We start from the raw sequence: 12,067 nt of genomic DNA, 5'->3' as shown, positions 1-12,067 counted from the left end.
CATGCGAGGATCACTTCGCAATCCTCGGACTCACCGTCGGCCCGCCTGACCTGAGCATGACAGCTGCATAGAAATATCTCACGCTTAGGTCAGGAGAGGTGCCGGGCCAGTCCGTGCAGTGCACTGCGCTCCTCACACGAGAAATACGGCCGTCTGTCTACACCCGTAATTATGTAGATATTGGACTTTAGAGAACGGCAGAGTAAGCATCTTGTTCATAAATTATATATTGTGAAAAATATTTATTCCGGGTAATATATCCAAGAAACACGCGCTGCAGGAGAACAGACAGGCGGTAACCCTGCAGCGTACTGACCAGACATTATCATAATTATATGCAACATTCAGTCCGTCAGCATCATCCGCTGTGCGATAGGAGCACAATATTGGAATGCAAGTCTCAGTAAAAGTCGCCGCTGGCAGAGCCCAGTTCTGGTATATGATACTCATCAGCTTTACTCCTGGGACATTGACCATTTCCCTGCCTAATTTGAAGAGGCGTTAATATTTCTAGAATGGAATTGGTCAAATGATGTAATAAAATACTCCTCTGCTTAGCGACGGTACAACGTAGATATTAAAAACGGACTTATGTTCCTTTTACAACTCCTACCAGGGCCGGCCTCAATGTACGTTCATGCAGCTTGTAGCCCACTTTAGTGACTAAGGCTACTGTGCCAGGCTCCTTGCCCTCCACCGGGCTGTGGAATAAGGCTTCGTGCTCGTACGGATCAAACTTTGCACCCACTGGATTGAGCTTGACTATTCCATGCTTCGTAAAAACTTTTTGCATCTGGACTTGAGTCATCACCAGCCCTTCGTAGAGGTTCTTCAGATGAGGGTTTTGATCCTTGATTTCTTCCTTGGGGACGCTCTGAGTCGCTTTCTCCAAGATGTCGGCCACTTCCAGTAAATCCTTGCAGAATCCTTGTATTCCTTCAGATATAAGGAAATAAAAATATAATAATCGGTCTCCATTGTATCTACAGGATGTACCATAAATGTCAGAGTGGTAAGTGAGCGAAGGCCGGCCGTGTGGGTGACAGACGATGCTAGCTACTCACCGTACAATTTTGCATCTTCCAACATTTTTTGGCTCCTTTGCCTCAGGTTCTCTGTATCTGCTAAGGCCCGCTTGTATTTATCCTGGAGAGACAAAGACAATTATTAGGAACCTTCACCCCTGGGGTAAAATCAGAGTGACCATGGCAGCCATACTGTCGGCCTCGAAAGGGAACATGTAGGCTTGGATGCAACAGTGATCGCCCATCACTGCACCGACCGCCTCTGCAATCTCATCCGGGTATGTGTCATACAAAGGATCGGTCATTTGTAAATCCAAAGTCTAATCCTTGTTTCGCCCAAGAATGACGACAAGTCATGGCTCGTTTGACATTACAAGAATTTAGCTATAAGGTGGCGCTAGAGACAGAAAATACACACAGGGGTTAGAAACCTGGTGTACTCCCCTGTCAGGACCTGCTGGGATATGTAGTTTCAAAACAGCCAAAAAAGCCACAGCTTGATGATGGAGATGATCAAAATTGACCAGAGCTCTGAACTTTCTCCTACCTGCTGGCTTCCCTGGAACCTCTTCTGATTAGTAGGAGCGCCCAAAACATCGCGCAGGGCCTACAAATCAGAAGAGGTGCGGGAGATTCAACATCATGCAGGTAGTTGGGAGGATTGCATGGCTCTGATCTGGTGGCCAAAGACATGGCGGAGGGTCCAGGGTTCTGCAGATCTTTTTATTTACTCACCGTAACCTCTTTCACTTGATCTTCCAGCTTCGCCTTCTCTGCGCTCAGCTGTTCTGTGCTCTCCTCCCCTCGCTTTTTACCCTTCTCCTCCTCGCTCTCCGGGTTATTTGGCTGCTGAGCCGCTGTGCACATCAGCTGTGGACACGTCCTAATGTACAAAAAGGCAGAATCTGGGTTATTGATTGACCCCATCATTATAGTATTAATGGCCATTGTTGCAAAAAAATGCTTGTATTTAAAGGGAACCTGTCACCCCCAAAATCGAAGATGAGCTAAGCCCACCGGCATCAGGGGCTTATCTACAGCATTCTGTAATGCATTCTGTAATGCTGTAGATAAGCCCCCGATGAATCCTGAAAGATGAGAAAAAGAGGTTAGATTATACTCACCCAGGGGCGGTCCCGGTTCTGTTCTTGTCCGATGGGCGTCGCGGTCCGGGGCCTCCCATCTTCTTACGATGACGTCCTCTTCTTGTCTTCACGCTGCGGCTCCGGCGCAGGCGTACTTTATCTCCCTGTTGAGGGCAGAACAAAGTACTACAGTGCGCAGGCACCGGGAAAGGTCAGAGAGGCCCAGCACCTGCGCACTGCAGTACTTTGTTCTGTCCTCAACAGGGAGATAAAGTACGCCTGCGCAGGAGCCGCAGCGTGAAGAAAAGAAGAGTACGTCATCGTAAGAAGATAGGAGGCCCCGGACCGCGACACCCATCGGACAAGAACAGAATCGGCACCACCCCTGGGTGAGTATAATCTAACCTCTTTTTCTCATCTTTCAGGATACAATCGGGGGCTTAGCTCACCTTCGATTTTGGGGGTGACAGGTTCCCTTTAAGTAAGTAGAATGGTTTATTTGGTTTAATGTTTTTCTGATGAAGGCCACGCATACCTGGATTTGGGACATACATACACATATATATCAGGATGGGAGATATCAGTACAGAATTGACCACATTTTTTGCTTCAATTTTTTTTTTCTATTTTCCGCCTCTAAAATCTAGGTGTGTCTTATAGTCTGAAAAATATGGCAATTCTCTTGTCTTTCCTTGACTGTTGTCACTGTTTATGTGTTTTTATTTTGTTCAGCACTTACGTTTTCAATAAAGCCATTTTTACCATCTTTCATGGTTGGGGTACAGCGATATTTTGTACACAGGACGCTTTGCCGCAAGTATGCAATTTGCTTACATGGGAGCATGTGCCGACTAGAAGTGGGCAGCCTCGCTCAATACAAAAGTACACGTCTAGTGGGAAAGTGGCAGAAAGTATGCTAATCAGCACCAGCACTAGAGAATCCTCACAGTGTGTACTGTGTGGACTCAAGTCTACAGTCACATAGAGTGACTGCACACTTGTACCCCAAGGCCGGACAACCCCTCTAAGTCTAGGCAATCATCTACAGGGAGCATACTTCTGCTGCGCATATTGCTGTCTTGTTCTGTTAGTTTGGCACAGTGTATCGGTGCAGATAGAATGTATCGGCCCAGAGTATGAGCCGTTCAGCTCAGAGCACTGCTTACGCCTTTTAGGTATGTACCGTAATGTTCCCAATTATTGGTAACAATGTGCATGTTCGAGTCCATCGGGTTCGGCCGAACTTAATAAAAAAAAAAATAAAAAAAAAAGGTTTGGTTCGGGTACCAGAACAGTGCCCAAACCCCAATGAAATGAATGGGGGGCCCGATCAGCGCTCTGATCATCGGTAAACTTACCGCCAGTCACAACGCTGCAGTTCCCATGCAGTCACACAGATGACAGCAGTTGTGATCGGCGGTGAAAAGGCTACCGCCGTTCAGGTGTCGGTGGATGATGACTACTACTCTCATCAATGTAAGAGTCATCTTGCTGATTGCAGTGAGAGGAAGCGTACACTGATGAGAGTATTCTCCAGCCGGTGTATGTGCATAACAAGAAATATGTCAGTGAGATAATTAGTGCAGTGCGTATTTATTGTATTGTACATGTATTTAACTAATACATGAAAGTAAAAATTGGCATGAGGTCCCCCTTATTTTTACTAACCAGCTGAGGGAAAGCAGACAGTTGGGGTGATCGTCACGGGACCTCATTATTATGGATTATCTGCGGACACCTGATTAGTTGGCTTCCATATTTTTAATTTTATGCTAATAAATGCGTAAAAGAGGGTATCTGTCAGGGAGTGTTCAATTAAAGGACTTTTCTATGTGATTGTGCCTTTTTCTCTTTTGATTATGGGGTTAGTAATGTTCTGTTAGTTTGGCACAGTGTATCGGTGCAGATAGAATGTATCTACAAAGCTGACATCAATCCCACAACTATTAACCCACTACCACTGTACCAGGTCAAATGGGAAGAGTCCGGCAAAGCGCCAGAATCAGTGCATCTAATAGATGTGCCATTTCTGGGGGGGCTGAGGGCTGATGTTTTTAGTCTGAAAGGGGGCCAATATCCATGACCCCTTCCCAGCCTATTAATTTCAGGCCCCCAGCTGTCTGCTTTAGCTTGGCGGATTAACAAAAATGGGGGAGACCTCACGATGTGTTTTTCAAAATTATTTAATTTTTTTTTAAATGGCATGGGGACACCTATGTTTTGATAACCAGCCGAGATAAAGCTGACAGCCGAGGGCTGCTGCCTACAACTGTCGGCTTTACCTGCACTTGTAATAAAAAAAAAAAAAAAAAAAAAGAAGAGGGAACCGTACATCTCTTATTTTTACACTATGCTCCAGCCAATCATAGCCATGCCAATACTTGACATAGCAATGATGGGGCAAGAAGTGCCCACACCAGAAAAGCTTGTTGATTGGCTGTACTGCAAGTGTTGTTTGGGCTTACGAACCCGAACAGGAATACGGAGTCCATGTTCAGGGTCCTTGCATTGACACTAGACATCTGGTACAGACCCCGAACTTTACTGTTCGTGTTCACCCATCATTAGTCAGGAATGATTCCCAAAGGACAGTATACCCCCAAAACAGAGTATATCAAATTATATCTAACCTTTATTATAAACATATTATGGTCCCCCTGACAAAGCTGCACGCGAAACACGAGCCGGGGCTACTGGGTAGTGTGGTTTCTACTTACAACGGCATATGGTGGCTCTAATATATTGTTTTATTAATTATTCTAAATGCTATTGCAGGGAATTTACAGTTTTCTTACTGTTCTAATTAAGTACATGGTTGGTTACTTTTGGCTCTAGCACTCTGTACACTCATTAGTTATATTAATAATTTATATATGGTTATGTAATACCTAGCGTTTGTGATCATTGTATGTTTCCCTTTGCCCCCATTTTACTGATATATGAATATATATTATCTTCTCCACACTGCCCAATTTTTCCTTTTATGGGGTTTAATTAGTTTTTTTTGTCTTTGTGTAAAGCGATTGTTAATAATAAAGGTTGGATATAAGTTGACATACTCTTTTGTAGTATAATTATTTAATTTGGTGGTAATTATGAGATTATGTATTGGATGCTTTGGTACCCCCGGAAATTAGCTATATAAAATGTAGCCATAGTTTATTATGGGCCTAGCTCTCCAGTTATTGGTTATATAGAATTTAATAGGCCATAGTGATGTCCGTGAGTGCCCGGCCATAAAGCCATAATACACTGGGATATTACACAAATGTTTGTATCCTTGGAGCTCAAAGAAAAGTGAGGAAACGGCCAAAACAGAGGGATGATGCAACCCTGTACAAGCAGAGACTACGAGCAGATACTAGCAGCGTCCAAGGACGAGGGGTCATATGATGAACGAGGCGGCTACGCAGCTGAGCGAGCCGTCATGGGCGCCTATACTATACAGCCTCCATCATAGCGAAGGTCCGGCAGTGGAGGGGGACGCGCGGTCGGGGACTCTCGGCGGAGGGGGCGCGCGGTCGGGGACTCTCGGCGGAGGGGGCGCGCGGTCGGGGACTCTCGGCGGAGGGGGCGCGCGGTCGGGGACTCTCGGCGGAGGGGGCGCGCGGTCGGGGACTCTCGGCGGAGGGGGCGCGCGGTCGGGGACTCTCGGCGGAGGGGGCGCGCGGTCGGGGACTCTCGGCGGAGGGGGCGCGCGGTCGGGGACTCGGCAAATGGAAAGGGGGGATGCAAATTTCTTTAACATTTTACTGTTTAAAAAAAAGTTTCTATTTTTTTTTACAAATAAATGGGTCATAGCTATACAATGGCGGTGCAGATGTAGCAGAGCTGAGCTTGTAATCGCCCTTCACTCTTCTGTACACCGCAGTCCTATGTAAGACTAAAAAGAAAACAACAGGTGAGCAGCACAGTTATATGTGACTTGACCCCGGAGAACTACCATTCCCAGCATGCCTCCGTGCACTACAAGCATAGCGGAGAAAGAATAAGCACGCTAGTAAGGCGACTACAGCGGGCAATGTGTCTTCCTTCTTACCGGAGCGGCGCCCTGTGTGTCCGCAGCGCTGTGCTCAGGTTGTGCCCCAGTATCCGCAGACCCCTGGACGCCATGTCTGACCCTCTTAGCACTCACGCGCACTGCACGCAGAGGACAAGCCGCATCACAACCTAACTTGCAAAATTATACTTCAGCCAATGAGACGCCAGGACTATGGTGTTGCGCGTGCGCAGAAGGAACAAGGTCATGCTGCCAACCTAGTCAAGAGAGGTTGTAGAGGAGTTGAAATGTCAGATATGAAGTTGAGAGGGAGGACGCGCAGTGATAGGCTGGAGAGTGGGCGGGGCCTGAGATGACAGCTCATGTGATTCCCTGCAATATAAAAGCTGGCTACATCCCTGGCTGCAGTCCTTATCCTCACCGTCTGCAGCGCTCCCTCCTCAGTCCTTATCCTCACCGTCTGCAGCGCTCCCTCCTCCGTCCTTATCCTCACCGTCTGCAGCGCTCCCTCCTCCGTCCTTATCCTCGCCGTCTGCAGCGCTGCCTCCTCAGTCCTTATCCTCGCCGTCTGCAGCGCTCCCTCCTCAGTCCTTATCCTCGCCGTCTGCAGCGCTCCCTCCTCCGTCCTTATCCTCGCCGTCTGCAGCGCTCCCTCCTCAGTCCTTATCCTCGCCGTCTGCAGCGCTCCCTCCTCAGTCCTTATCCTCGCCGTCTGCAGCGCTGCCTCCTCAGTCCTTATCCTCGCCGTCTGCAGCGCTCCCTCCTCCGTCCTTATCCTCGCCGTCTGCAGCGCTCCCTCCTCAGTCCTTATCCTCGCCGTCTGCAGCGCTCCCTCCTCAGTCCTTATCCTCGCCGTCTGCAGCGCTCCCTCCTCAGTCCTTATCCTCGCCGTCTGCAGCGCTCCCTCCTCAGTCCTTATCCTCGCCGTCTGCAGCGCTCCCTCCTCAGTCCTTATCCTCGCCGTCTGCAGCGCTCCCTCCTCAGTCCTTATCCTCGCCGTCTGCAGCGCTGCCTCCTCAGTCCTTATCCTCGCCGTCTGCAGCGCTCCCTCCTCCGTCCTTATCCTCGCCGTCTGCAGCGCTCCCTCCTCAGTCCTTATCCTCGCCGTCTGCAGCGCTCCCTCCCCAGTCCTTATCCTCGCCGTCTGCAGCGCTCCCTCCTCAGTCCTTACCCTCGCCGTCTGCAGCGCTCCCTCCTCAGTCCTTACCCTCACCGTCTGCAGCGCTCCCTCCTCAGTCCTTATCCTCACTGTCTGAGCAGCTTTTTGTCTCCATTTCATTTTCTTATCTCTGTATTTCAGAATCTTTTTTATATTTTTTTTCCAGTGCATCTTAGTTTTTTCCCCAAGATCTGCATTACATACAATGAAGCCGCTGCACAAAGAGAGATCTTTCTCCACACTACTACCTTCACTGCTAAAGTCGAGAGTACTAGCTTTAGCTTTAAAGGGGATGTCAACCAATGGGGACTTTTTTTTGGGGGGTTGGGGTAGCCCCCTCATAGAATATAATGTAACCCCCTCATAGAATATAGTGTAGCCCCCTTCATAAAATGTAATGTAGCCCCCCTCATGGAATATAATGCAGCCTCCATAGAATATAAAGCAGCCCCCCTTCATAGGGTATAATGCAGCACCCCACAAAATATAATGCAACCCCCTCATAACGTATAATGCAGCCCCCCACATAGAATATAATGTAGCACCCACATAGGGTATAATGCAGCCCACCACAGAATATAATGTAGCTTCCTCAGAGTATAATGCAACCCCCTCATAAGGTATAATGCAGCCCCCCATAAGGCATAATGCTGCCCCCTTCATATAGTATGTCATAGCCCCTGAGAGAATAATGCAGCCCCCTCCACCTACATCATTGTTCTCCCCCTCCACCCCATCATTGCCCTTTCCACCACCTCCGTCATTGCTTTCTCCCCCACTACCCCATCATTGCCCATTCCACCACCTCCATCATTGCCTCCCCCCATCGTCCTTTCCACCACCATCAACATTACCTTCTCCCCCACCACCCCATCACTGCTCTCTCCATCACCCACATCATTGCCAATCTCCAATACACACACGGTACCGCGCACACAGCTCTGCACTGCTCTGTCACACACAAAGCACTGCATCGCACACAAACACATGAACACACACAAAGCACCGCACCACACTGCATACACACACAAAGCACCGCACCGCATACACACACAAAGCACCGCACTGCATACACACGCACGCAAACAGACACACAGCAACACTCACCTCTCCGAACGTTCCCCGCCGCCGCAGCACATCCCAGAAACATCTTTGTCACCGGCAGCTTTCTGTCTGAAATATCTACGCGCTTAAAGATGACGTCACCCAGCTGCGCTGTGTCAGACAGGAAGCAACGGGCACTGCCCACTATTAAAGTGAAATGAATGTTCACTCCTCTCCACGCCAACTTTTTTATTTTTCAGTCAATATGGCCATGTAAGCAGGGGTGTACATAGAAATCATGTCCCCACCCCTCCCCCAAAAATTGTCAGGGTCACAGAAGGTCATATCTCACAACTTTCTAGCCTTTTCATAGTAATTTTCATCCTGCTGAAGTCCTAGATTCCTCTTTCATTGCCACAGTATGATACCCCTATGGTGAAGTCCTCCACATTGGCTTCTACATGCACAGGATAATGACCCTACTGTACCCCACCTCAACTCCCAAGGCAAAGTATGGTGACCTGAACACAGTATGATCCCCCAATTGTAAGCCCCACAGCCCTCCATGTAGTATAATAGCCCCACGCTGTATAAAGGCCAGCACTAGCCCTCAAAATAGTAAAATGGCCCTCACCACAGTATCATGGACCCCATAAAAACCTTCACACTGTATAATTGCTTGTATACAGTATAATATATAATATCCAAATAACCTTCCACATAATATAATATGCTCATCATAATCTTCCATATAGTATTATGCACCCATCCATGGTCCTCCATACAATATACTGCACCCTCATGGTCCTCCATAGTCTATTATGGACACCAATCATTGATTAAGAAAGATAAATACAATACTCAGCTCTCCTTGTCCTACCCGATGCTCTGGACCGCTGAGCGTGTGGTGCGCTGAGCGTGTGGTGTGAAGCTCTGCACATCTTAGAACAGCGGGCGCTCTGTAATGACATCACGCCCGATACTCTGACACGTCAGGGGGTGGAAGTGTCTGCTGTTGCTACCTCCTCCATCATCATTGCTTGCGATGACGGTCGGTGACAAGAAGAACACGTCATTGGATGCTTCACGGATTACACAATTTTTTTAGGCAGCTGACTACTGCAGCCAATCACAGAGTGCAGCAGCCCCTCTAACTTCCAAACTGAGCAGGCCTCTCTGTCATTCAGGTTTTGCATCTGTATGTTACCACTGAAAAGACCAGACTATGTATGAGCAACGTCTTCATCGCCAGTGAAATGTTCCTCGATTTGTAGACCTTGTCCATTGACTTTTTTGTGGATTTGCCCATAGCTATTCTCCTATTGACTTCCGGTGTCGTCGTTGAATCTTGAGTGATCATTGATCCGAATAGGCAACAGTCCTCATCGAACAACATCCAGTTCGTCGCCGTCCATCTCAAATGTGTTCCCGTTGTACCTGGCAGTAGTCAGTATCTTTGTCCTCTTTGTATTGAGTAGCAGTCCCATGTTCAAGCTCTCCATCTTGAAACTCAGCAACAAGTGTAGATAGAAGGAAGGGCTGACGATCAATGTTGTATCATCTGCGTATTTAAGATGGTTGTTGATTAATCCAGCAATTTTCATTCCTTCTTTTTCAGCAAGTCCAGCTTTCCTGAAAATAGCTTCTGCTCTATGGGTGGGTTAAAAAAAAAAAATCAGATCCCACACAGAACATGCGTGTAGAATCTGATTTTTACCGATACATTTCTATTATAAACCTAGGAAACCATATTTTATCACTTACATTTTTCAATGTATGAAAATGGATCGCTCACAGTGCAGCACCCCAGAGTCCTGGTCGTTGCAGTAACGTCGCTCTGCCGCTAAGGGGAGTGATGTTACGTCTGATTGCACTAAAGGAGTTCACCTGACCAGGTAACACTCACACTACACTTCACACTCCGGCCACCAGGGGGAGTGGTTCTATCTAGTAGGCCACTCCTCACACTCTGGTAAAACTGGGGGTTGGACAGGAAGACCGGGAGAAGTAACTGGGAAGAGCTAGTGAGAGGACCTGTCAGGGATGGGATCCTGGCAGACTCCTAAGAATAGCACAAACCAGTGAGCAACGGGGATACAGCAAAGAAGTGATAGAACCAGAAGGAGTCGTGCTGTAAGATCGAGGCAACATCCTTCTGAGGGGCAACAGTCGGTGGCCGGAACGCCGAGCAAGTAAGAGACTACAAGCATTACTTCAAACCACGGCCGGACAGCCAATTATAGGTTGGCTGTCTCACTAAAACACCTAAGCAGACAACGGAGGCAGCTGTGGGAGAGGGGCGACTCTAGAGTCCCAGAATACCTCCAGGCCTACCCCGTCATACGGGTGCGTCCTAGCCATATCATCTGGGGGACGGAGAGAACGAGCATCAGAGACAGACAGAAGCAGTTGTGAGGGCTATCCCGGGAGCTCAGCAGGGAAGGACTACAACACATAAGCGCTAGAAGGTAGACGCTGATTCCCACCTGTGAAAGGGACTCCTGATGTGTCTTCGGACCGGCCGGTCTCAGACAGCCCGGTTAACAGTGCCCTGGATTGGACACCTGAAGCCTTCAGTAAAGAGGTAAAGAGACTGCAACCTGGTGTCCTCATTATTAACTGCGACCGGCGCTACACCGCACCATCCACATCTATCATTGTGCGCCCCTCAGCAGGGTCACGGACCGGGTCTAGCCACCGTGACAACCCCAGAGCAGAGACTCAGAGGCCCGGTACCGGGTACCCCTCGGCCCTGCGGCAGTGGGGGGGGGGCGCTACAACTTGGCGTCACGAACAGGATCTACTTAAGCCTGAACAATCAGGTCATGTGTGCCTTGGAACTGTGATTTACTGTGCTTGGACTGTACTTTATTGCAAAGACTGTGTGTTGCCAATTGCCGCCAAGAGTTCCCGCCACGATTAGCATTGCCGTGCACGGAGGGAGGAGCCTTAGCTTCGTGGGCGGAACCGGCCAAAAGAAGCGCGGAACGAGAAAGCGCGGTAACGTGCCAATCCCGGAAGAGGAACTCTGAACTCCAGCAGGTTAGTGGAGGAGGGGCCAGTCATGTCCGAGTCGGGAGGAGCGGAGGAGGAGGCCGCAGCCGGGGACGCAGGGGCACCTCCGGGCCCCGCTGCGGGCGAAGCCGCGGCCCTAATACAACCACCGGTTGCCGCAGAACCCGCTGCCCCCCTCAGCCAGTCAGACGCTGGCACTAACACAAAAGCCATAATGCCCTTCTCTATGCCGTACCTGCCCGGAGCGGCCTGGCTCCCACGATATTCCAGGGAGTCACATACATTCACTGACTTTAAAGAAGGAATCTGCAGCCTGATCAAGTTCTATCCCCTGACAGAGCCTCAGAAGGTTCATATGATAACCGGCCAACTCTTTGGGGCGGCTCTGAGAGAAATGAAGTCCTGGCCCGCCGCGGATAAGGAAACGGCACAGCAGGTTTTTGCAAAGCTTAAAGCCACCTTTGATACCCGCACTGCTACAGAGATTAAATTGACTTTCTATGTATGCAAACAGAGACCGCAGGATAGCTTACGGGACTATGCCCTTAATCTCCAGGAGGCGCTGCGGGCCATTAAGCAGAGTGACCCCGACAGCGTGCAAGATGAGGATAAACTCCTGAAAGAACGGTTCATTGAAGGGCTCCTGTGCAGCCACCAAAGGGGTCAACTGCACTTCCTGGCCATGCAAAATCCAGACTTGACTTTTGCGCAATTCAAGGATAAAGCTATCCAGGCATGG

The 12,067-nt window shown here is 49.0% G+C and overlaps 1 protein-coding gene across 1 annotated transcript; it reads right to left on the bottom strand.

The window, feature by feature from the left end:
* Positions 1 to 222: 222 nt before the first annotated feature.
* On the bottom strand, positions 223 to 6,380 carry GRPEL1 (GrpE like 1, mitochondrial). Its single transcript, XM_077280099.1, has 4 exons — positions 6,150 to 6,380; positions 1,761 to 1,908; positions 1,065 to 1,146; positions 223 to 936 (listed from the first exon to the last, which is right to left on the bottom strand). The coding sequence occupies exons 1-4, from the start codon at positions 6,221 to 6,223 to the stop codon at positions 590 to 592; spliced, it is 651 nt and encodes a 216-aa protein (XP_077136214.1). The 5' UTR covers positions 6,224 to 6,380; the 3' UTR covers positions 223 to 589.
* Between the last annotated feature and the right edge of the window lie 5,687 nt (positions 6,381 to 12,067).

This window comes from Ranitomeya variabilis, chromosome 1 (genome assembly GCF_051348905.1).
Source record: "Ranitomeya variabilis isolate aRanVar5 chromosome 1, aRanVar5.hap1, whole genome shotgun sequence".
Lineage (NCBI taxonomy): Eukaryota > Metazoa > Chordata > Amphibia > Anura > Dendrobatidae > Ranitomeya > Ranitomeya variabilis.
This window is presented reverse-complemented; position numbering and strand designations above follow the sequence as displayed.